Source organism: Macaca thibetana, chromosome 9 (genome assembly GCF_024542745.1).
Source record: "Macaca thibetana thibetana isolate TM-01 chromosome 9, ASM2454274v1, whole genome shotgun sequence".
Taxonomy (NCBI): Eukaryota; Metazoa; Chordata; class Mammalia; order Primates; family Cercopithecidae; genus Macaca; species Macaca thibetana.
In genome coordinates, this window is record NC_065586.1 from 129,404,228 (window position 1) to 129,429,337 (window position 25,110).

The 25,110-nt window shown below is 56.0% G+C and overlaps 1 protein-coding gene across 1 annotated transcript in view; it reads right to left on the reverse strand.

The window, feature by feature from the left end:
- The window catches only part of TUBGCP2 (tubulin gamma complex associated protein 2), a 28,890-nt gene continuing 3,780 nt past the window's right edge, over nt 1-25,110 (reverse strand). Inside the window, exons 2-18 of the mRNA XM_050805495.1 lie at nt 22,759-22,980; nt 20,503-20,631; nt 19,841-20,017; nt 17,990-18,149; nt 13,791-13,998; nt 13,311-13,510; nt 12,775-12,964; nt 11,276-11,421; nt 10,357-10,537; nt 9,370-9,550; nt 6,033-6,205; nt 5,662-5,790; nt 4,548-4,668; nt 3,590-3,733; nt 2,658-2,777; nt 1,355-1,518; nt 1-274 (exon numbers count right to left, since the gene is read on the reverse strand). Of these exons, the coding sequence (XP_050661452.1) occupies nt 139-274; nt 1,355-1,518; nt 2,658-2,777; nt 3,590-3,733; nt 4,548-4,668; nt 5,662-5,790; nt 6,033-6,205; nt 9,370-9,550; nt 10,357-10,537; nt 11,276-11,421; nt 12,775-12,964; nt 13,311-13,510; nt 13,791-13,998; nt 17,990-18,149; nt 19,841-20,017; nt 20,503-20,631; nt 22,759-22,908 (2,709 nt within the window). The 5' untranslated portion in view covers nt 22,909-22,980 and the 3' untranslated portion in view covers nt 1-138. The remainder of the gene's footprint in view (nt 275-1,354; nt 1,519-2,657; nt 2,778-3,589; nt 3,734-4,547; nt 4,669-5,661; nt 5,791-6,032; nt 6,206-9,369; nt 9,551-10,356; nt 10,538-11,275; nt 11,422-12,774; nt 12,965-13,310; nt 13,511-13,790; nt 13,999-17,989; nt 18,150-19,840; nt 20,018-20,502; nt 20,632-22,758; nt 22,981-25,110) is intronic.

A 25,110-nucleotide genomic window follows, 5' to 3' on the forward strand; every position in this document is an offset into this window, starting at 1 on the left:
TGAGGTAAGTCAATCATGCCTGCTTTATATTTAAACTGCAAAGACAGAGAACACAGAGCATTTTGATTTGAAAATTCTGGACCCATTTGCACCAGTCGCTGCTGACCCCACACCCTTCCTTCCTGTCGCAGCCAAGGCTCACTGTGCCGTGACTGCGACCCTGGGTGCAGGAGCCGGGGGCCCTCGTGGGACAGGCACTTGGGGGGCAGCCTTCTGGCTCCTCTCTGCAGACAGGCGCTCCAGGCGCTCCGTGTAGAAGCCGTTGAAGTCAAGCCTGTGAGGGAGGATGGTGGAGCTGGGGCGCGCACCCCTTCTGTGGGTGCACGCTGGGCAGCCCTGCTCCTACCATGGGGAAGTGCTCAGCTATAGAGACCATAGGAGGCCCTGCAGGGGTGAGGGTGAGACACCTAACTAATGTTTCCACAGAAAGGTCTTCAGTCCTGTGCAGTCCTGGTCAAAGGCACAAACACAGGTTTCTTCTCTCCTGGCCCCAGAAAGTTGGGGCTCCCGTCACCTCAGCAGGGCCTGGCAGTGGGGCCTGAGGTGTCAGGGGCTTGGAGAACCAAGCAGTAGTTCTCAATGCAGGGTGGCCTCAGAAACCCCTGCTCAGGAAATCAGGACGTTTGTTGGGGGCACAGGGCACAGTGTGGTCCAAAAGCACAAATAGGCAATTTCCCAAGGACAGCACCCCCAAAGACAGCAGCCCCAAGGACAGCACCCCCAAAGACAGCACCCCCAAAGACAGCAGCCCCAAGGACAGCACCCCCAAGGACAGCACCCCCAAAGACAGCACCCCCAAGGACAGCAGCCCCAAGGACAGCACCCCCAAGGACAGCACCCCCAAGGACAGCACCCCCAACTCCCGGTCAGCACCTCCTCCGGGCTGGCAGCTTAGCCACCTTTCCCCTCCCTGCCCCCGAGGGCTGGGCCCCTTTCCCCAGGCTAGGCGTTCAGTGCAGCATGAGGGAAGCTGACCCAGGCCTGACCAGCCCCACAGGACACACACAGCCGCAGGGTGCCAACGGGGCAGCCCAGCTGCACAGAATGTCACACCCCAGGGAGAGCCGGGCTAGCCTGACTTCAGGGAGTGGCACATGACCAGCACTAGCACCAGGACACAGACCTGCCCCACCTTCTGAAGGAGGCCACACCAGGTGGACCAGGGGAGGGTGCAGGGGAGATGGGGTCTGGATGCAGGGGCACGTGCTGAGCTGGGGCAGGCGCTGGGCTGGGGCAAGTGTTGGGGTGGGGGAGGCGCTGGGCCGGCAGGCGCTAGACTGGAGCAGGCTCTGGGCGGGGGCAGGCACTGGGCTGGGCTGGGGGAGGCACTGGGCCGGGGCAGGCGCCCACCCACCTGGAGATGACGCTGGCCATGCCGTGCTCACAGTCACTGGTGCTGTAGATGCTCAGCCGAGCCAGGAGGTCCAGCAGGTGGGCTGAGAAGTTCTTGTCAAACTTGTTGATGGTGGCCTCAAAGCCAGACACCAGCTGTGCAGCGTCCGCGTGCTCGGCCAGGTGCTGGAAAGAAAGCCGGGGCAAGTGAGCCATGCCCACCCCCACCACGGGCCTTCCTGGCTCCACGCTGTTCCCAGCAGGCCAATGTCCTTTCCCTTCCTCTTTTCTTTTTTTTTTTTTGAGATGGAGTCTTGCTCTGTCGCCCAGGCTGGAGTGCAGTGGCCGGATCTCAGCTCACTGCAAGCTCCGCCTCCCGGGTTCACGCCATTCTCCTGCCTCAGCCTCCCGAGTAGCTGGGACTACAGGCGCCCGCCACCTCGCCCGGCTAGTTTTTTGTATTTTTTTTTTTAGTAGAGATGGGGTTTCACCGGGTTAGCCAGGATGGTCTCGATCTCCTGACCTCATGATCCGCCCGTCTCGGCCTCCCAAAGTGCTGGGATTACAGGCTTGAGCCACCGCGCCCGGCCCCTCTTTTCTTAAATAGAAAACATGGGTTCCACGATGTTTTCATGGGATTCAATGTAAAAAGGACGTCAAAAAACGTTCCTGAAAACCCAGCACTCAGAGAAACACTCCCGGCCTCGCGGGATGAGGTGGTAAAGGATCAGACCCCACAAGACTGTACCTCGAGCTCTCCTTTGGGGTCAGATCTACAAGCAAAGCACAAGCTTTCCCAGCAGCTTCTCAGCAAGGAGGTCGGGGCGCCTCTCAGTGTCCCTCACTTCCGGCCCCCACAGGCCCACAAACCCAACTCCTCTCTGCAGCTCCACTCCAGCGTGTGAACACGGGACTACCCACCCCCTCATGCCACTCCAGAGCTGGTGCCGCAGGGCCATGCCTCCGAGGACATGCGGCCTGTCTGTGCCTGCTGAGAGCCTGATGGTTCTGACTCAGGACCGGCACTCAGCAGGGACAGCGGCTGTGGCCCCTGTCCTCACCAGAGTGCCCTGCACAGTGCTTGCTCTGAAGATCTGTGGGGGCGCCCTCGAGTCCGACTGGCTGAGGTGGGAACCAGCGAGCTGAGAAGGTTGTGAGAGGCTCTTGTGCTTGTGCTTAGAAGCAACTTTTAAGTCTTTTCTTCGATCCGAGGGGAGACGGAAAAAAAAGGGGGGGAGGTTTGTTCTCCCTGTGTCAGGATGCTCAGGCCGCTGCCCCAGGCGGGAGGAAGCGTCTCTCTCTGGCCAACCCTGGAGGCCACGCACCTTCCTGGTGAGCTCCTTCCGGGCCCGCTCCTCGGCCCCTGTGGGCAGCCCCGGGACGGTGCCTTGCTCCAGCATCTGCCCGCCCAGCTCGCTGTCCAATTTCATGCTCTGTGTAAATTTCTAGTGGGTGGAGAGTTGCAAGGAAATGCTTCTGTTAGTTACAACCACAACGCTTTGCAGAAAAAATAACTCCTGCAGGTACATCACCCGCCGCGTCTCTGTTGTAGCCTGCGGCTGCAGGAACACACAAGCATCCCCGCGGCCGCGGGAACACACGGGCATCCCCGCGGCCGCGGGAACACACGGGCATCCCCCCGGCCGCAGGGGAAATGACTTCAGCTGTGCCGACAGAATTCCCAGGTCTGCCTTCACAGAGACCAACTAATTTTCCTAAGAGCAGTGTTTTTTGTGTTTCCCTATTTGGGACCCCGAGATGGCTCTCACATGTCAGCAATAGCTGAAAGCGCCCGTGCCCTCCTCCGGACCCTCCCCATGGCACTGCCTGGAGAGCCTGATCCCCAGACCCCTGGAGCCCTAGCGTGGCCCCAGGTGCCCCTTCTGCCGCTAGACGCTCAGGTTCTGTGCCATCACCACTGGGCAGCTGCTTGTGACTAGTGCCCACAGGTCCTTAACAGAACCAAATAACTCAAGTGCTGAGGAAAAGAGCGCACAACGGCCATGAACAAAGGCCCCAGACAGAGACCAGCACCACGGAGGCTGAGGGATGGTTCGGAGGAACACAGCCCTGCTCACGCTGCCAGGGCAGGGGCTCCAGGAGGGAACCACCCGGCCAGGAAGACCGGGAGTTCTGGAAACACTCAGATCCCGGCGGCTCCTCCACCCACACAAGGGCAGGAAAAGGTGAGCAGGCTGCGTGCGGCCGCGGTCGGGATACGGTCTGCCCACCCAACGGTGCCGCCCGCGCCACGCACCTGCATGCAGTTGGTGAACATGACGCACACAGACATGAGCTTGGAAAAGACCTTCAGCAGCTCAGGGTTGGTGAGCATGCAGTCCTTCAGGCAGGTGTCCAGGAAGCCCGTGTGGTGGCCAAGGACGTCATCGATGTTGGAGGCCTTTGGGGAACAGACCAAGCCCCTTCTCAGAAAGACGTGGCCGACAGACGGGCTTCGTGTGCGCACGTGCTCAGTTCGGGCTTTGCGCATTCCTGTTCACGCATTTCCACCTCTTAAATGGGCCTTGGGCTTTTAGGGGGAAAATTCCAAATACCACTAAAAAAATGATGGGCACGTCCCGAAGGGGTTTCAGTTCTTAAGGCAGAAGACAGGAAGGGAGGCTGCGGCTGCTTCTAGAATTTGGTAACAACAGAGTCTGCCTTCAGGCCCCTCAGCCTCAGATGCGCAGTGTGGAAGGGATGACCCTGGGGGCAATGACGGCTCAGAGTCCCCAGATGATGGCAGGCAGCAAGGGGTCCCCTGTGTGGCCAGCAATGCTGGGACAGCTCCGCCCCGGGGGGAACCCCCGCCTCTCCCCTCCCCCTGCCTCTCCCCTCCCCCTGCCTGTGCCCTCCCCCTGCCTGTGCCCTCCCCCTGCCTCTCCCCTCCCCCTGCCTCTCCCCTCCCCCTGCCTCTCCCCTCCCCCTGCCTCTCCCCTCCCCCTGCCTCTCCCCTCCCCCTGCCTCTCCCCTCCCCCCCTCCCCCTGCCTGCCTCTCCCCTCCCCCTGCCTCTCCCCTCCCCCTGCCTCTCCCCTCCCCCTGCCTCTCCCCTCCCCCTGCCTCTCCCCTCCCCCTGCCTCTCCCCTCCCCCTGCCTCTCCCCTCCCCCTGCCTCTCCCCTCCCCTGCCTCTCCTGCCCTCCCTGTCTCCCTCACATTAATTATGTGAAAGGAAACTGGCTTTCAATTGTTACGATCTATGGAGCTAAAACTCACAGATTTCAGGTTTTTCTCCAGGATATGCCAGGTCGGTTCCATCACTTCGAACATCATGTAGTACTGAATGTTCTGGACGAAGTTGAGCATTCGCTGCCGCAATGTGAAAGCCCCGGCAAACCTGAGTGACACGGAGGACGGAGGACAGCCATGGAGGACGTGGCCCCGACGGCACCCAGTGGATGTGGCTGTTTCCTCTGCAAAACAGGTGCCCCTCCCAGTCCATCAGACATGGCCGCTGCTCCTGTGTGTGCCCAGCACAAGCTGTCACTGTCCACCAACCTGTGCCCCGCAGGGACACCCCCAGCCAGCCGGACAGTGGAGACTGGGATGCGGGCTCCTTGGTGGACGGACTCCTTGGAGCCCCAGGAGCCCACACCAGGAAGGTGCCACACGGCAGATGCACATTTGTGCTTCATGACTGAGATGACGTCTTTTCCATCTAATTTTTTTTTTTGAAAGACAGGGTCTTGCTGTCGCCCAGGCTGCAGTGCAGTGGCTGGATCTTGGCTCACTGCAGCCTTGACTTCCTGGGCTCAAGCAATCCTCCCACCTTAGCCTCCTGAGTCGCCGGAACTACAGGCATTCCCAGCTCATTAAAACAATTTTCCATTTTTTTTTTTTTTTTTTTAAGAGATGAGCTCTCATTACATTGTCCAGGCTGGTCTCAAACTCGTGGGCTCAAGCAATCCTCCCACCTCAGCTTCCCAAAGTGCTGAGATTACAGGCAGGAGCCACCGCACCCGACTGGACAAATTCTTAAGCAGCTCTGCCATCGACCCCTTTTTTCAACACCCTAGAGCCACAGACCAGCAGCAAAGCACCTCTGGTTCCAGCAAGATGTGGCTGCCCGCTCTCGGGAGGAGCTTCTGTCCTGCACACTGACCTGGGTGGTCTCCATGCCCGTGCAGTCACCACAAGGCTCCAGAGAGGGCTGAGGGACAGAGCCAGCATGCCCTGAGGGGTGGACGGCAGCGCCGCGCAGCCCCAAGACAGGAAAATGAAGCATTATGGATCTAAAGCTACAAACATGCGCTTCCAGATGACGTTTCCAGAAGCCTAGAAAGCAGAGCTGTCTACCAGGAGGGCACACGGGGACAGAGGAGGAACGCACCACTGGGCGGAGGGCAGCGAGTGCTGCTTGGCGGTTTTGTTGCTGATCCAGACGCTGCAGAGCTGCCGCTCCACGTGCTTGCAGTAGAACATGTGCCTGAAGAGCATCTGGTAGCGAGTGAGGGCCTTCCTGCAAGAGAGGCAGTGGCACCTCAGGCGGGCCTCCGTGACAGGTGGCGTCGTGCACATGGTGTCTGTGCTCCACAGTCTGCACGGTGGCCCCCGGACAGCCGGTGAATCCCCCGGGCACTGAAGGCCGGGGACAGCCGCCTTGGGTCCTCTGTGGGACGAGGTGGCCACTGGGTGGCACAGTTCTCGCTTCTGCCAAACCTGAGTGAAGACCTAGCAAGTGCCTGAGTGGCCGACCCGCACCTGTTGATGATGAGTGAAAGGGGCCACTTGACGATGTAGTCGAAAGAGAAGGCCTCCAGGCCACTCAGCGTCAGCTCTGTGGGGTCGGCGTGGGCCATCGCCTTCTCCTGCTTGGTCTCGATGGCCAGAACACGCAAGAGCTGAGTGATGAGGTCATGGGGCATCAGGTCGATCTTGGAGGGAAGGAAATGAAACAAAGCATCCTGTTTTAAGGAAAAGACGCGAAGTCCCATCCCGACACCATCCACGCTCACAGGCCCAGCACTGACATAAGGTTCCCTACATTCCGATTCTAAACCTCAGAGGCTTTTCGAAAACCCAAACGTCTACTGATAAATCAAATTCAAAACTGAACCACTTCCTATCAAAACAAAACAAGAGAAATTCAGATGAAGTACTTTGTAAATACCCAATGCTGCTGTGGATGGTGTAAGGGAAAAACGCTTGGGATGGTGAAAGAAAGGTGATTCCTTAGGACGGAAACCTTAGTACACGATAAGCACCAGGCCCAGGTTGAAAAATAAAGCATATTTAGGCCGGGCACGGTGGCTCAAGCCTGTAATCCCAGCACTTTGGGAGGCCGAGACGGGCGGCCACGAGGTCAGGAGATCGAGACCATCCTGGCTAACACGGTGAAACCCCGTCTCTACTAAAAATACAAAAAACTAGCCAGGCGAGGTGGTGGGCGCCTGTAGTCCCAGCTACTCGGGAGGCTGAGGCAGGAGAATGGCGTAAACCCGGGAGGCGGAGCTTGCAGTGAGCTGAGATCCGGCCACTGCACTCCAGCCTGGGCGACAAAGCGAGACTCCGTCTCAAAAAAAAAAAAAAAAAAAAAAAAAGAAAAATAAAGCATATTTGATGAGGGATATACTAGTTATTATGGACAAGTAATACTGTCCTCACGTTAATCATTCAAGTACTTACTAAGTTCCAACTACCTGACAGAGTTCCTACAAAACCATCACACAACGACAGGACAGAAAATGAAGGGTAGAGGATAAAGCAAGAAGAAACAAGCAGCAGACGGACGACATCGCCGACCATCAGGAACGTAGAAATGAACCCCTGATGTCACTTCTCCATGGAGCAGACAAGACGGGGGCTTTCGCAGGTGTGCAGACAGCAGCCCCCAGCTGTGTGGCCCAGCGTCCTGAGACCGAAGTCCACCAAGGTCAGCCTAGTTGTACAAGGGCCATATATTTTGACCCAACAATTAACATTCCTGCTCTAACAAGAGACCCCAAAATATCTGAAGCAAGAATAGACAGAACGACAGGAGAAAAACAGCTCTTCAGTGACAGGGAGACTCGGTGCCCTACTTCTAATCATGGAGAGAACCGCCCGACGGAAGATCAGTGAGGTAAGACAGGGCCTCAGGACCCCAACTGCAGAACACCCAACAGCGGCCGAAGGCACGTCCTCCTCCCGCGCGCACGGAACCAAGGGCGCCTCCTCCTCCCTCCCGCGCACACGGAACCAAGGGCGCCTCCTTCTCCCTCCCGCGCACACGGAACCAAGGGCGCCTCCTCCTCCCTCCCGCGCACGCAGAACCGAGAGCGCGTCCTCCTCCCTCCCGCGCACACGGAACCGAGGGCGCCTCCTCCTCCCGCGCACACGGAACCGAGGGCGCGTTCTCCCGTGCACACGGAACACTCTCCAGGATGGATGTGGGGCCACTACACAAATCAATACATTTCACAAAACTGAAGCCACACAGTCTGTTCTCTAACCACAAAGAGATAAAGCTAGAAACAAGTAACAGAAGAAAAACCAGAAAATTCACAAACGTGGAAGTTAAACATAAACCACCCACGGCTCCAACAAGAAATCAGAGGGAATCAGGAACACCTCCAGACAAACAGAAATGAGGACGCTGGGGGATCAGCGAAGGCCGCGCGCAGAGGGATGTTTACAGCTGTAAACTAACTTTGCAAATTAAGAAACTAAAAAAAGACCACACTAAGCCCCTAAGCAGCAGACAGAAAGAGTAACAAAGATGACAGAAGAGAGAAAACAGAGAAACAGTCCAAAAACCCAAGAGTTGGTTCTTTGAAAAGCTCAATGAAATCGACAAATTCCCAGCTACATCAGCTAAGATGAAAGAACATTCAAATTACTAAAATCAGAAAAAGAAGGGCTATAACTACCAGCCTCACAGAAATAAAAAGCCGATACTAGAATTCCATGAACTGTGCACCAGACGAGATGCGAGACGAACAGCCGACCAAGAGGAAAGGGACTGAGCAGACCTGTGGCCAGCAAGGGGCCAAGTCCGCCTCAAAAGCCTCCAACAAAGACAAGCCCAGGGCCCAAGGACTCCCAGGCAAACCCTGTCAAACGTCCAAGAATCCACACACTCCTGGGGAGGCAAAGGTGGAAGGATCGCTCGAGCCCAGGGGTTCAACCAGCCTGGGCAACATAGTGAGACCCCCGTCTCTATCAAAAACAAAAATTAACAAACAGAAAAAAAAAAAAAAAAAAAAAAAACGGCCAGGTGTGGTGGCTGACGCCTGTAATCCCAGCACTTTGGGAGGCCAAAGTGAGTGGATCACCTGAGGTCAGGAGTTCAAGACCAGCCTGCGAAACATGGTGAAACCCCCCCTTTTTTTTTTTGAGACGGAGTCTCACTTTGTCGCCCAGGCTGGAGTGCAGTGGCATGATCTCAGCTCACTGCAAGCTCTGTCCCCCGGGTTCACGCCGTTCACTGTGTTAGCCAGGATGGTGTCGATCTCCTGACCTTGTGATCCGCCGGTCTCGGCCTCCCAAAGTGCTGGAATTACAGGCGTCCGCCACCACCCCCGGCTGAAACCCCTTCTCTACTAAAAATACAAAAACTAGCTGGGCATGGTGGCGCACACCTGTAATCCCAGCTACTTGTGGGGCTGAGGCAGGAGCATCGCTTGAACCCGGGAGGCGGAGGTTACAGTGAGCTGAGATCGCGCCACTGCACTCCAGCCTGGGTGATAAGAGCGAAACTCTGTCTCAAAAAAAACAACAACAACAGAAAGACAAAAACAAAAAGAACACCACTCCTGAAACCCTTTCAAAAAGCAGGTGGAGGGACAGGTCCACACTCATTCCAGAAGGCCAGCACAACCTGACACCCAGGCTGACAAGGGCACTGTGGGAAAACCCGAGACCTGCGCCCCTCGTGAGCACAGGTGCGAAGACCCCCGATCCCGGCAAGCAGCCCCCACAGCCGAGAGTGAAGGAAACAGACCCCGCGGCTGCCCCACCTGGGCGGGGAGTGGGGGACAGGGCTGGCCTCTGCTGCGCTCTCCTCCCAGCCCCTCCGAGGCCCCTGCCTGAGGTGGCAGCCCCCGGCGCCCCCGCCCACCTTGAGGTCGTCCTTGTAGGGGTCAGTGTTGGCCGTGCTCATGCGCAGGGCCAGCTCCAGCAGCGCCTCCAGGCGGGGGGGCGTGATGTCCTCCACCGGCTTCCGGAGCTCCTCCTCCGCCAGGTCCATGAAGTGCACGAAGAAGTCGCCCTGGTCCATGAGGAAGTAGCGCTTGATGGACCTGCGCCAGGGAGCAGGCGTGAGCACGTCCCACCCGCAGGTGCCCGCCACAGCCAGGGAGCAGGCGTGAGCACGTCCCACCCGCAGGTGCCCGCCACAGCCAGGGAGCAGGCGTGAGCACGTCCCACCCGCAGGTGCCCGCCACAGCCAGGGAGCAGGCGTGAGCACGTCCCACCCGCAGGTGCCCGCCACAGCCAGGGAGCAGGCGTGAGCACGTCCCACCCGCAGGTGCCCGCCACAGCCAGGGAGCAGGCGTGAGCACGTCCCACCCGCAGGTGCCCGCCACAGCCACGGAGCAGGCGTGAGCACGTCCCACCCGCAGGTGCCCGCCACAGCCAGGGAGCAGGCGTGAGCACGTCCCACCCGCAGGTGCCCGCCACAGCCACGGAGCAGGCGTGAGCACGTCCCACCCGCAGGTGCCCGCCACAGCCAGGGAGCAGGCGTGAGCACGTCCCACCTGCAGGTGCCCGCCACAGCCATCATGCTAAAACACACCACAACGGGCTAAGCGCTTGGCTCTCGGGCAGGGGCTGTGCGACCACCATGTAGGCTGTGGCAGGAAGAGCCGAGAAAGGGCTGGTGGGCCCTGGGCAAGGAAGGGAGCTGGGGCCCCTGGACAAGGTGACCCGGGGCCTACACCACCGACTGTGCGTGCCAGGTCCTTGAGCTAGAGACCATCTGGCAGTGCCCACTTTCAAAAAGACAAGGCAGAGCTGCCAGAAGAAACCCAGCGATCTCAGCCCCACGTCCCACAGGCTCCGGTTTGAGGGAGGCGAGCGCCCACACAGGGACAGAGCAGGGAATCACCTGAGGTGTGCCACCAGTTCCTTCTCCTCCATCAGGAAGTCCAGCAGCACCTTGCTGGCATAGTTAAATGCCTTCTCGATCTGCTCCACGTACGCCCGCTCTTTTAACGTGTAGATGATCTCTTTAGCCACCGGGCAGGTGACGTCATGGCCACACTCTCTGACCACATTTAGATATTTTCCTGAAAACAGATAGAAATTAAAAGTTTTATTCTCCACATGGTCGATCTCAGGCCCTAGCTGTCTTCGTCTACACAGGAGGCAGTGGACTGGAAACTGGGCTGCATGAGGCGGCTCCACACCCTTGCTCCCTCCTGGTAAATCACGGTCAGCTGCTACAGACTGAGCGGGTGGCGTCAGGGCTTTGCTGTGGCTCTGCACATCTGGAATTTTCTAACCAAGGGCACAGAAATAATTTCGAAAAGGCATTATGAGAACCAGATGGCTAACCGCTTCCCAACCCTTTCGTGACGGCCCCGATGTGCTGAGTCCAACCCCGCACCGCTGCCCCGGGTCGAGGTCAGGCCCTAACCTGTGTGGTCAGAGACTGAAAACACTGCCGGCCAGCAGGCGCGTGTCTTTGACGGTTTTTCCTGTCATGCTAATGGAGTTTTAGAAATCAGAAATGAGAAACAGGGAAGGCACCCGTGAGAGAGCCTTCTAGGGTCAGGGACAAAACAAAGTCCTGGCGATGGAAACCTGATGAAACCTGGCAACAGAGACCATCTCACGGCTTAACTCAGCACTGCAGCCCAGCTCATGGGCCGGTCCTGACCTCGGCCCCACATTCACGGACACCCAGGCTCAGGACGCCCACAGGGTGAGGCGCAGGCTCCCGCGGGAGGGCCTGGGCTGCAGGAGACTCTCCAGGCAGAGCTGTGCTGCGGCCCCGGGCCAGGTCCCCGCTGTGTGCACCGCACCTGTGCTGAGGATCTTGTCCGCCACCTTCTGCAGAAAGGAAGGGATCTGCTGCTGGACGATGGTGTACCGCTGGTCCCAGTACTTGTCATTGTAATCCTCCTGGATCCTCTCCTTCCGCAGCTCGTGCTCCTCGACCATAAACTCACTAAAACCACAGGGAGTGCTTCGGTCACAGGCAAAGCAAGGGCGCCTGTGAGGCAGACGACACACTTCTCCAGGCCGGCAGCGTGGAGGGACCTTAACGGAGGCCAGCATACTTCCAAGTAACGTTCCACAAGGGCCAAGCCTAACCTACCAGTTATTTCTCAACTGTGGGCTAAAACAAACCTAGGGGCCGAGCGCGGTGGTTACAGGTGGGTCACACCTGTAACCCCAGCACTTTGGGAGGCTGTGGTGGGCGGATCACAAAGCCAAGAGATCAAGACCATCCTGGCCAACACAGTGAAACCCCGTCTCTACCAAAATACAAAAAAGCAGCCGGGCGAGGTGGTATGCGGCTGTAGTCCCAGTGACTTGGGAGGTTGAGGCAGGGGAATCACTTGAACCTGGGAGGTGGAGGTTGCAGTGAGCCGAGATCACGCCACCACACTCCAGCCTGGCAACGGAGCGAGACTGTCTCAAAAAAAAAAAAGAAAAAGAAAAAAAAAGAAAACCAAACAAACCTACAAACCTCACTCTGGAACGGAGCATTTAACCTGGGCTCAGGGAGAATGCAGGGTCCGCAGAGCTAGGTGGGAAACTGATTTGTCTTTATCTGCACCTGCCTCTTTTTGGAATTTAGCATTTCCTTCCATGATGAACCCGGGCAACAAAATGATGCTCGTGTGGGGTGCGTGGGGCCAACACGGACAGAAACCAGACATCTCCACGTTGTCATCTGAACAACCTCAAACATCATCTGCTTCGAGTGCGAAGGTGCTTTGTTTAAAGGTGCCCATTGTACCACATTGTATTTGGTCCGTTAGGGAAGACATAATATGTCCACATCACACATGCATCTTCTGAAAATATTTCAACAACGGTATGTCGACATGATAGACATTAATACAACGCTTTGGGAACTAACATATATTTATGCATTTAAATATATCTCGCCGAAGAGAAGCCGACAGACCCCACCAGATCAGGAAATCCATGCACCAAAGAGGCTGAAGGACCTAGCTGGAGGCAATTTAATGTTCTGCACACAAAAGAATAAGGCCATAAGCAGCTGGGCCATTCCTGTCCTGGGCCGCATGGGCAGCAGCAAGTGGACGCCTGTCTGGTGTGTGCTTTCCTGAGACCACAAGCAAAACAAGGCCAGAGCCCCCCGGAGAGGGCAGCACGCGTCCTCCGTGTCCCGGGAGCCCTACCTGTACGGGACAGGGCAGCATGCATCCTGTGTGTCCCCGGGGAGCCCTACCTGTACGGGACAGGGCAGCACGCGTCCTCCGTGTCCCGGGAGCCCTACCTGTACGGGACAGGGCGGCACACGTCCTTTGTGTCCCGGGAGCCCTACCTGTACGGGTCGTGGATGATGCCCCTGTAGATCCACTTCTCCAGAACCTCAAAGTAGGGAGCGCTGGCCGCCTTGGTCAGGTACAGGCAGAGTTCCTGCGCCTGGCTGTCCCCTGTGTAGCTGAAGCTCCTGTCATGGAGCAGGCTCAGTGTGGACCCCCCAAGACACTCGCCTTTGTCCACCGAGGTGGCTGTGGGGAGAAAGAAAGGCTCACTGCCGAGAAGGAAGTGCACGCCTAGCCTAGCAACAACACTGCTGGGGCCCCACATGCTTCTCCAGCCTTCTTACTGGGACGTGCTGCTGCTTCTCTGGGATACGTATGAACTGTATGGCTGTAGCTGCTGATTTAAGCTGACCAGTGAGAGCCTCCAGGGCTTTCCTCTTGCAAGTTAATAACACATGGAGCAACAGGGGCTTTGGCCGCACGCACCTGCCCTGGGCGGCTGCTCCACAGCCCCTGTGGTCTCTCCTCACACCGGGTGCTGTGTTGAGACACCTGCCACCCACTGCCCCATGCCCCCCGGGCGGGCACGCACCGAGGGAGGCCAGGATGTCCATGGTGCGCATGGCCGGCTGGATGTAGAACCAGAGCTTCTGCAATGAAAGGAGGCCCTGCCTGTGCAGCTGCTCCAGCTGTGACACCAGGATCAGGTGCTCCTTCACCAGAGTGCGCATGGCGGCCGCCAGGGCGTGGTTCACCTGCCCGTACTCGAAGGAAGACTTCTCTTCAATGAACCTATGAGAAAAGCTGTCAGACTTCCTCAAAAAGGCAAGCTGCAGGCACATCCAATGTCTGACATTCTAAGTCTCATCCCAAACAGGAAGCCCATGACTCACTCGAACCCCACATCCCAGAGGGGAACTTTTGCCCCTAGGAAGAGATGAGTCAGGACCCTGGACGGTGACTCACAGACCCTCCAAAACTGAGGCTGGCACTGTCCCCATGGTCATCAGGACGGGACCCAACCCCTCCCCCACAACAGGGCACGCCCCCAGCGACCGCACCCGGTGCCCACCTGGTCACGGTGGAGTAGCTGGCAGCCACCGGGAGGATCCTGTTCACCAGCTCCCTGATGGACAGGTCCAGGTTGGGGTCCACGAGGAAGGTCCGGCTCTGCCTCCCAGCCAGGGGCTGAGCAGTGACGTACCTCCCGTCCACGCCCACCAGCACGTACAGCAGGTCCTCCACCACGGCCGACTCCTGCGAGGCCAGGGGCAGCGTGCCTGCAGGCACAGACAGCGCTGTGGCCGCGGCCCCCACTCCCACGCCCCCACAGCCACGTGCCTCCTCCGCGGGTCAGTCTCACTCTTGCTCGTCTTGTTTATGGGTATAAAAGGTCGGCCACTGCACTTGGCTTTGACTGACCCCACTGGGCAGCCACAGGCTGAGTTCCGGCCACCACAGGACGCGGCCGGCCTGGGAGGCGGAGGGGCTTGTGTCAAGGTCTCACCACACTGGGCTCTGCGATGCTCAGATAATGGCTGACATTTGAAAAGATGAAGTTAGGAGTTGAAAAGGCAACTCCAGCAGAAGCAGCACTTTCAACATTCGTAAGTACAACTTGGTAAGTCTGGGTTACTCTGGTACAAAAAACCTTGTCTTCAAAAAGTTATCATTTATACGTTAAGAAACGCTGATAATTTCTATCCACACAGCATGAGACGGCTGCAGGACACACAGCTAAGTTTCCTCATGAGGACAGCCACAGGCCGTCACCTACCAAACCCCTCACGTCCCAGGACCAAGTTCTCAGTCCACAGCCTCAGGCGGGCCCTGCCTGGGGGGCCAGGAGGAGCACCAGAGGAAAGCACGATGTTGAAACTGTCCCCATGTGGGCCTGACAGGGCCCCGTGCCAGCCAGACCACACCCAAACCAGGCCCTAGCAGCTCAGGAAGGCTCCAAACAACACGCTTCCAGTTTACAAAATCACTGTCGGCCTCACACGTCTGCTGGGAAGTGTCCTGTATTGCAGGCCTCAAGACTCTGAGCGCAGCTGCAATCCGTCACCAACGCAAGCCCTTCGGCAAAAGCCTCAATCACGATGCAGATCCACATTGTCCTTGTTTTTTTTTCCTTTTTGAGACAAATCTTGCTCTGTCACCCAGGCTGGAGTGCAGTGGTGCAATCTCAGTTCACTGCAGCCTTGAGCACCTAGGCTCAAGCGATCCTGCCTCTTAAGCCTCCCTCAGAGCTGGGAACACAGGTGCATGCCACCATTCCCGGCTAATTTTTAAATTTTTTGTAGAGGTGGGGTCTGGCCGTGTTGCCCAGGCTGGCAGATCTACACTTTTCAACTTCAAGTTCCATTTCTGTCTATTACTCCAGTGGCTTTCTCAGGATGACCAATAAAACAGAGACCCCGAGGTCTGCCATTCCTAAAGCAGTAGGTGTGGCGTGGGGGTTCGAGAACAGCAAGTGCATCTTCCAGGAACTGCCTCTGACTCTGCACCACTTACTTTCCACCCTGTTGGCCTCATTCACCCACAGCCACGAAGTGGCCAGTGCCCATGTGGGGAGAAGCCTCACGGTGGGGTGGGGGTTAGTGTGGATCCGGCTGCCTGACTGTGGAGGGACCTCAAGGCCGGGCACGGCGGCTCACACCTGTAATCCCATCACTTTAGGAGGCCAAGGTGGACAGATCGCTTGACTCCAGTTCAAACCAGCCTGGGCAACATGACAAATTCCCGTCTCTACTAAAAATACAGAAATTAGCTGCGTGTGATGGTGCACGCCTGCAGTCCCAGCTACTCGGCAGGCTGAGGTGGGAGAATCACCTGAGCTTGGGCGGTCGAGGCTGCAGTGAGCTGAGATCACGCCACTGCACTCCAGCTAAGGCAACGAAGTGAGACCCTGTCTCAAGAAAAAAAGAAGTCAGTTGCTTCACCTCCCCAATATTCAACATCCTTGGTGTCTTCTCAACACCTGCGTCGTCGTCTGCAAATCACCACGTCCGAACGACCACTGACCACGTGGCTCCTCCGTGCCGGTGTGGGGAAAAGGCAGGACGCGGGTAGGCAAACAGCTCCGCACGCTGCACAGCAGCGACGAGAGGGAGGACACTGCCGCGGCGGCGCTGGCCAGGTGGACGCCCACACTGTGGAGAGGCACGGCGGGAACGTGGAGGGCTGGCAGCCGCCTCGTGCTCACAAGGTCCTGATGCTTTCCAAGGCACGTGTCCTCATCACACACCACTCCAGGGGTGTTTTCCAGAGGACGCTGGCCCCAGGTCATGCAAGGTCCCGTGGTGTGGCACTGGTCAAATCGTGGGGTAAGGGCTGGACAGGCCCCGCACGAACACCACGGTGAGCTCCATTCTCGAGTCTGCACAGGCGGCACGAGGGGGCGGGGACAGTGCGGACAAAGGGAGGCGAGGCAGGCTCGATGCCGGTGGCACGCCTGGGACCTGTGGCCGTGGGAGGGAGGTGGGGCGAGGCCGCCCCTTCCCTAGGGCGCTGAGTGTGCCGAGGGCACCCGCACCCTGACCTGAGAGCTGGCTGCAGGGTTCACAGCCAAGTCCCACACACTTGCTTCCAATCACCGCCATGCTCAGAGCTGCCCGTGGCACCCAGCATTATTGGACACAGCCCCTTCCCTGGATGGGGAAACATGGGGGAAAGCCTGAACACCCCCCTCGGTGCTTCCTGCTCCAGAAAGCTGGTTCCGCTGTGCTCCACTGCTGGGATCTCGGGCACCAGGGACCCGCGCATCCTTCTCTGAAGCCTCCCTGGGCATCATCAGGAGCTCTCAGATGCCCACTGCTGCCCCGGCCGCTCGCTAAATACCCGCTAAGGGAGCGGCTCTCTCTCCCTAACTCTTCACAGTTGGATTATTACTGAAAACACACTGCACAAAGCAGACTGTTTTCTTTTTTTTTGAAACAGGGTCTTACTCTGTTGCCCAAGCTGGAGTGCAGTGGCATGATCACAGCTCACTGCAGCCTTGACCTCCCAGGCTCAAGTGATCTCCCACCTCAGCCTCCTGAGGAGCTGGGACTACAGGTGCCCGCTACCACACTCGGCTAATTTTTATACTTTTTGTAGAGACTAGTCTTGTCATGTTGCCCAGGCTGGTCTCGAATTCCTGGGCTCAGGTGATCCACCCACCTCACCCTCCCTAAGCGCTGGGATTACAGGTGTGAGCCACCACGCCCGGCCAAAGTAGACTGTTTTCTACACTTTTCAAAAACTTACAGCAGAGTTCTGTTTGTTGGGAATGAGGAAAACAGGCGGATTTCATGTCACCGTTCTCCAGGGTTTCTGGCAAAGGCAAGGGTTGGCCTCTCGGTGCCCACACCACAGAGCTGCGCGAGCAGTGGGAAAGCAGATCGCGTTCCACGCTGCCTCTTGAGTTTGGACTAATAGGCAGAGGCAAGACAAGCAAGACAAGCAGGTATCTCTGTCCTTAAGTTCGTGAAATCTCATTTTTCAATCTAAAAATGGACTTGACTAGGTGTGGTGGCTCACACCTGCAATCCCACACTTTGGGAGGCCAAGGTGGGCAGATCACCAGAGGTCAGGAGTTCATGACCAGTCTGGCCAACATGGCAAAACCCCACCTCTACTAAAAATACAAAAATTAGCCGGGCGTGGTGGCACCTGCAGTCCCAGCTACTTGGGAGGCTGAGGCAGGAGAACTGCTTGAACCTGGGAGGTGGAGGTTGCAGTGAGCCGAGATCGCACCACTGCTCTCCAGCGACAGAGTGAGATTCCATCTCAAAAGAATTAAAAATAGATAAAAATGTACCCATGAATTGTGACAGATGAACACACCCCGGGTCCCCAACAACATGCCTTGAAATGACTGTGCGGTCTCACTTGCATCTTGTTTACACGAGCACTACTTTAAGAGGCCTCTGGGAACAGAATCTATGGGAGTTATGAACCGCTGTTCAGAAGTAAGTGCTGCACACAATTCTGGTGCCTGCAGGTCTGCACCAGGGCACCAGGATGCCAGTTGGGGAGGGGCCTGCTGTAGGCTGCCCCACAGCTCTGGCAGGAGGGACGGGAGAAGAACCCTCAAGGACCCAGGGGAGCCACTTTCTGCTGCCACCCTGGGATAGGAATATGGAGGCAGCGGCCAGTCAGCATCGAGCCTCACAACCTGAGGAAGGGCAGGCCAGGGGAGGGCTGGGCCTCAGAGTGTCCTGCCCAGGGGCCAGAAATAAACCCATCACATACCTATCGGCAGAGCCCGGAAATAAACGCATCACGTACCTATCGGCAAAGCGGTGTCTGTGCTGATGCCAGCACCAATCAGGAAATCCCCGATCAGGGCAGGTCTCTCATACACCCACGCTGGGAAGACAGGGAGGTGCTGGCCCGAATTTTTTTTGTTCTGCTTGTCTCGAAGCATCTTTCTTTTAAGTTCCAGAGACTAGCAAGGACATTTTTAAAAACAAAACCAGAAAGATACACTTTAGTGCAAACACTCAAGACAGCTGTAGAAACTAACATCTACAGCAAAGATGATTAGTCAATTTAGCACCCACAAAGAGTCAGCCACACAGAAATGAAATGCAGCTCGATATCCCTGCCACACGAGGGGCTGGGGAGAACAGGGCAGATGGGGAGCCCCAGCCCCTCCTCTCAGGAGTCCAGGTCCAGCAAGGGCCCCCTGGGAAACCATGGGCACCAGCAGTGGGAACCACAGGAGAGGGGGCACCTTGGCACAGAGCCGCTGTTTCAGAGGAGGGTGCCCCATGAACAAGCTGAATTGCTTCTTCCTGGCAGTGACTAGGTCTGAACACCACTTGCTGGGTGAAGACAGGTGTTAGCAATAGACTTGCGTCCTTACCCTGCTGGAGAACGGCCCCAGCGCGACAGGCTGGCTCCTGACATGTGGTCAGAGCGCCTGCCCTCCTGTGCCAGTGGCCGCCGGAAGCTGACAGGTCGGCCTGGGCTGGCCCAGCTTTTGGAAGCACTGACTCCCACTCAGGGCTGGTCAGGCACAGGGCAAGTGCAAACTGTCTCTGCACGTGGCAGCACGACCCAGTCTCCTTACGTGCCACACACAGCGCGGCGCCAGGGCTGAGGGAGACGTGAACAGAGGCCTAGCACCATGTCCAGCACAGAACGTGCCCAGCAAAAACCGGCCAGGCCCTCAGGAGCCGCTGTACTCAACATGCACCACAAGGCCAGGACGCCTCAGGGACACAGCTCCAAAGGGAGCTTTAAGGTCACAAAGGCAGGAACGTCGCAGCTCCAAGAAGAGAGACTGGGAGATGACTTACATCAAAAGACCAGGGTAGGACATAAAATCAAAACCAAGAACAAGTACCAAATACGGAAGGAATAATAAAAATTATAACAATCTGAAAGCATTCCCTCGAAACTGTCAAAAATTAGAGGAGGGAAATGGGGAGTCAGGATTGGGTAGGCTCAGAGTCACGTGGCCACCTGGCAGCACAACTCCCACGTGGGTCAGAACCTTGTTGTTATTGATTCTTGTGGTTCAGAATTCTTGGTTTTAAAAACAAAAATAAACATATAGAGCTAGGTCATGATCAAGCGTTAAGCCTTGACCTCTCTAAATTGGGATTCATTTTTTTTTTTTTTTTGAGACGGAGTCTCGCTCTGTCGCCCAGGCTGGAGTGCAGTGGCCGGATCTCAGCTCACTGCAAGCTCCGCCTCCCGGGTTCACGCCATTCTCCTGCCTCAGCCTCCCAAGTAGCTGGGACTACAGGCGCCCGCCACCTCGCCCGGCTAGTTTTTTGTATTTTTTAGTAGAGACGGGGTTTCACCGTGTTAGCCAGGATGGTCTCGATCTCCTGACCTCGTGATCCGCCCGTCTCAGCCTCCCAAAGTGCTGGGATTACAGGCTTGAGCCACCGCGCCCGGCCGGGATTAATTTTTAATAAACGACAGAGAGACATGCCCTTGCAGCAGGGGTCCGGCACAGCACTGAGTGTGGTGCCTCTGGACAGCCACGGACGCAGTACCTGCTGCAGTGTGGAGCCCGTGGATGGCCATGCATGCAGTACCTGCTGCAGTGTGGGTGCCTGTGGACAGCCACGGATGCAGTACCTGCTGCAGCATGGAGCCTGTGGACAGCCATGCACATAGTACCTGCTGTAGTGTGGAGCCTGTGGCTACACTGCCAAGCTGCTTCCTCAGCTCCTCAAGCTCCTGCATGGAGATCTTGGAGGCTGCAGCAGGGACGTTGACGCTGGTGGTACTGCTGCCTGCAGCAGCGGCTGCAAGCTCAGCTCTTTCTTTTGCATTCTGTTGTAAGTACAGCAGAGTCTGAAAACATGTAAAACTGTGTGTTCACGCTGGGCCAACACCTCTTTGGCCACAGTGGGAGAGTAGGGGCGACACCACCAGGATGGCCCCCCACCCTGACAGGCACCCCTGTTAATAGCAAAACGACGCATGCAACAGGCAGGAGCTGAGCGCGACACACACGGGAGCTCAAAGTGCCCCAAAGGCTGCTTCTCATGTTTACATCCATCATGGGAGAAGGTCAAAGTGCCCCAGAGGCTGCTTCTCATGTTTACATCCATCATGGGGGAAGGTCAAAGTGCCCCAGAGGCTGCTTCTCATGTTTACACCCGACATGGGTAATCTTTCATTCTGATTCACCAAAAGTGTCCTACACGGTCTAGAAGCGTTACTGGTGTGAGGGAGGGAGAGCTGACAGGAAGGTGGCGCGGAGAGAGCAGGAGATGCAACCTCACTCCCAACACGGGCTGCACGGGCGCGGTGTGGCATGCGGCATGGGGACCTACCTCTTTGTCTTCCGTGAGCTTTGACAACAGGTACACCAGCGGGTCAAGGTTCCTCGCATTTTTAGATTTCAGTTCATCATATTTCTTTAGAAAGTCTTCTGGAGTACGAGAAAACTCTGCAATTTTAACCTCAAAAGCACAAACATGAGTGATTTAATGACAATAATTAATAAAACACTGTAAAAAAAAAAAACAAAAACTGTTAAGAAAATTATGCACAATAAGCCAATACAGTTAAATTGGGTAGGCTAAATAATCATCCCTCTGAAATAAACTAAGAAAACCCATCTCCATGTTGTGTTAAACTTATCCATATTTTGAGCTAGGCAGTGGCTCACACCTGTAATCCCAGCACTTTGGGAGGCCAAGGCTGGTAGATTGTTTTGAGTCCAGGAGTTCAAGAGCAGCCTGGCCAAAATAACAAAACCCCATTTCTACAAAAAGATTCAAACATTAACAAGGTGTGGTGGCACTCGCCTGTGGTCACTACTCTGGAAGCTGAGATGGGAGGATCACTTCAGCCTGGGACGCTGAGACTGCATAAGACTAGATCGTGCCACCTGCATTCCAGCCTGGGTGACAAAGTGAGACTCTACCTCAAAACAAAACAAAACAAACCTTATCCATATTTCCCATAATGGTTTCTTTCCTTTTGTGCTTCTTCGTATTATTTTAATTTTTTGTAGAGACAGGATTTCACCATGTTGCCCAGCCTGGTCTCAAACTCCCAGGCTCAAGCCATCCACCTGCCTCGGCCTCCCAAAGTGCCTGCGTTACAGGCATGAGCCCCCGCGCCCGGCCCTTTTATGCTTCTTCAGGTTTGTACTGGAAGTAGTGACTGGCATTTCCTCCCAGTAGTTTATGCATTCATTGTATACGTTTCACTGTATTCCCTCTGGAATTTATTATTATGTGCAAGCCTAGGAGTTACACTATTTTTTTTTGATGGAGTTTTGCTCTTGTTGCCCAGGCTGGAGTGCAATGGCACGATCTAGGCTCACCACAACCTCCGCCTCCCTGGTTCAAGTGATTCTCCTGCCTCAGCCTCCCGAGTAGCTGCATGACAGGCACGCACCACCACGCCCGGCTCATTTTTGTATTTTTAGTAGTGATGGGGTTTCTCCATGTTGGCCAGGCTGGTCTCGAATCCCCAATCTCAGGTGATCCACCCGCCTCGGCCTCCCAAAGGGCTGGGATTACAGGCGTGAGCCACCATGCCCGGCAGGGTTTATGTTTTACTCAGTGATTTACGATGCTTCCCTCAGAATGAACTATAACATGGGTGTCCCTAAACTCTCTATTCCACTCGGCTAATTTGCCTAATTATCCTTATACCATTGTTAACCTGTTTAAATAACTGAAGCATCATAATGTGTTTTTAAAAATAGACTTCAAATTCGCCGGGCGCGGTGGCTCAAGCCTGTAATCCCAGCACTTTGGGAGGCCGAGACGGGCGGATCACGAGGTCAGGAGATCGAGACCATCCTGGCTAACACGGTGAAACCCCGTCTCTACTAAAAAATACAAAAAAACAACTAGCCGGGCGAGGTGGCGGGCGCCTGTAGTCCCAGCTACTCGGGAGGCTGAGGCAGGAGAATGGCGGGAACCCGGGAGGCGGAGCTTGCAGTGAGCTGAGATCCGGCCACAGCACTCCAGCCTGGGTGACAGAGCGAGACTCCGTCTCAAAAAAAAAAAAAAAAAAAAAAAAAAAATAGACTTCAAATTCAAAATCATTTTTTACTGAAAATCTATAATTCTGAATTACATAAAATTTGAATAAAGAAATATCTTAAAGGGATTTCAACATGGTTAAGACCACAGGAATGCACGTCAGGACTCTCCCTCCTCACAGCTGCAGCTGACAGAGTGGGGAAGAGGGAGGGCTCTAGGCCCCGCTTTCTCCTGGGGCCTCCGTTACTCATCTGCACAGTGGGGTGAACCACAGGAGCTGCTGGGGGGAGTCAGCAGAATGAGAGCTGAACACACACAGCCCAAGTACTGTCTGCCATCGTTGCTGGTACCACTGAGGCCACCCAGGAATGGGCACTCACCCTTCACCTTGCACGGCACACAGCTCTGCACCAGGTGTGGCGCTCACCCTGCACCATCCTGACCCCGGGGCAGCGCTCACCCTACACCCTGACCCCGGGGCGGTGCTCACCCTGCACCTGGACCCAGGGGTGGGTTCACCCCGCACCATCCTGACCCCAGAACAATGCTCGCTCTGCACAGAGCTACCCCAAGGGCAGTGCTCACCTTGGCACTGTGAGCAGAGACAGTGGTAGTGACGTACGGGGTCCTGTTCTTTTGAAGCAGGTCAATGTAGACCTCAGCCCCGTCTCCTCCGTGGACACGCAGCAGGCTAAGCAGTTCATTGACGTCATGGTGAATCCGAAATTCACTCATGGTTTTAGCTCTGAGGCACCAACATCACAATATGTTCTAAAGGTAAGAGGGCAGCTACTCATAAAATTTAAACTGTAGAAATAAAACAAAAAAAAATTTTTTTTTCTTTTGAGACGGAGTCTCGCTCTGTCGCCCAGGCTCTGGAGTGCAGTGGCGCGATCTCGGCTCACTGCAAGCTCCGCCTCCCGGGTTCACCCCATTCTCCTGCCTCAGCCTCCTGAGTAGCTGGGACTACAGGTGCTGCCACCACGCCCGGCTAATTTTTGGTATTTTTAGTAGAGATGGGGTTTCACTGTGTTAGCCAGGATGGTCTCCATCTCCTGACCTTGTGATCCGCCCGCCTCAGCCTCCCAAAGTGCTGGGATTAAAACAAAATTTTTTTAACCCTTAAGGCTGGCCAATGTCAGGCCTTTGACAAACCAAGTTATCAACCGGCCTGGGGCCCCTCCCCCGACACCCCAGCAGCCTCGAGAGGGTCCTCTGCATGGGAATGGGATTCACCTGCCTCCAGCTTCCAGGCGGCCTCCACAGCTCTGGGAGCCATCCCCGTGGGCAGCACGAATGGGGCCTGAGACCCGGGTTCCCTTTCTCCTGCACCTCCCTCCACACACGGGTCTGGGCCAGCAGGGATGCTCGGCTGCTCGCCTCGGCTGGTGGGCGGAGCTTTCTGGTCCCAGATGTGCAGATGGGAGGCAGTGCTTGTGGAGTCTACACAGGGAGCTCTGCACAGGCCCAAGCCATTGACACTGTGCCAGCTCCCGGCACACACAACAAAATCCCAGCTTCCACCCGAGAGGCCCACCCTGGTTCTCAGACCCTGGGGTGCTTGGCCGCAGCTCCATTCACTTGGCCGGCTCTGCATTCCTTCTTCACTCCGGTACCCGTGACATCTCCTTTTCTTGCCCAAGCGTGGCTACCGACAGAGACGCTCTGGTAAGATTTCTACACGTTCCCTACACATTTGAGCCAGGTGAGGTTCCACTGCAGCTCCAGCTGCCCCAGGGTCTCACCAGGAGACACGTAACACATACGAGATCGAAGCCGTCACAGACACACCCAAGTGGGCAGCAGAACACTGCGTGGGGTCAGAGTGCAGGGTGAGCGCCACCCCGACTCTCCCAGCAGTGGCTGGTCGTTAGCTTCTGTCACTGAGAGTTCTGCCACAAGGCCATCAAGACAAACACATGGCTGTGTGCGGTGGCTGCTGCCTGAAATCCCAGCATTTCTGGAGGCTGAGTCAGGTGAGTCGCTCAAGGCCAGGAGTCAAGACAGCCTGGGCAACACAGTGAGACTCTGTCTCTACAACAAACACAAAAACTAACTGGGCATGGTAGCATACGCCTGTAGTCTCAGCTACTCGGGAGGCTGAGGTGGAAGGATCACTTGAGCCACTCCAGCCTGGGCGACAGAGGGAGACCCTGTCTCAACAAAAAAACAAAACAAAACAAAAAACACACATAGGCAAGGCAACTGGCTATAGATTAAAAAACAAACATAAGCAAACTTTACATGCTTCACAAACATTTCAATTCATCTACACAAGGGTTCCTAATCTGGTATCCATGAATAATCAATAACAGACAAGCCCTTGAAAGTTATGGGCAAAATAATTTGTGAATTTTCTGAGGAGATGGCCCTTCGACAAATTCTCAAAGGCTCTATGACCCAAAAAAGGTAAGCAACCACTCTGTGACAGCTTCAGGAAGACAAGGATGAGTTCAACAAAACATCGAGTACGGAAGACTTGGCACGCACTCCCACAATATGCTAATTCACTAGTGACTATTAGCGTGGGACTCGACACCGAGATTCTAATCCTGTGTGACAGAAGGGCGTATCCGTAGATGAACATCAAATACTGGTCACAGGCAGGGTATCTCTGAAAATGGAAGGAGAGCGACAAGCAGGCATGGTGCCCAAGTTGCTCACATACATGCTTTTGACTCAGGAGGCACTCATGGTAACTACAGTTCAAGCACAAGGCAGGGCACGCGCCACGGAGCCCCACGCAGTCCGGACACTGACAAGGCCACTTCCAGGCTGTAGGAACCTGAAAAAGGATGTGTCCTCTCCAAGCTTCTTCTGAAAAGGGGAAGCCCTAGGTCCTGCCTAGACCTGTGGTGGAGAGAAGTGAAATCATCCTGAAAAAGCACAAAAGGGCCCATACGTGGTAAGTTCTTACAGTGTTGTTACCAGGAAAGC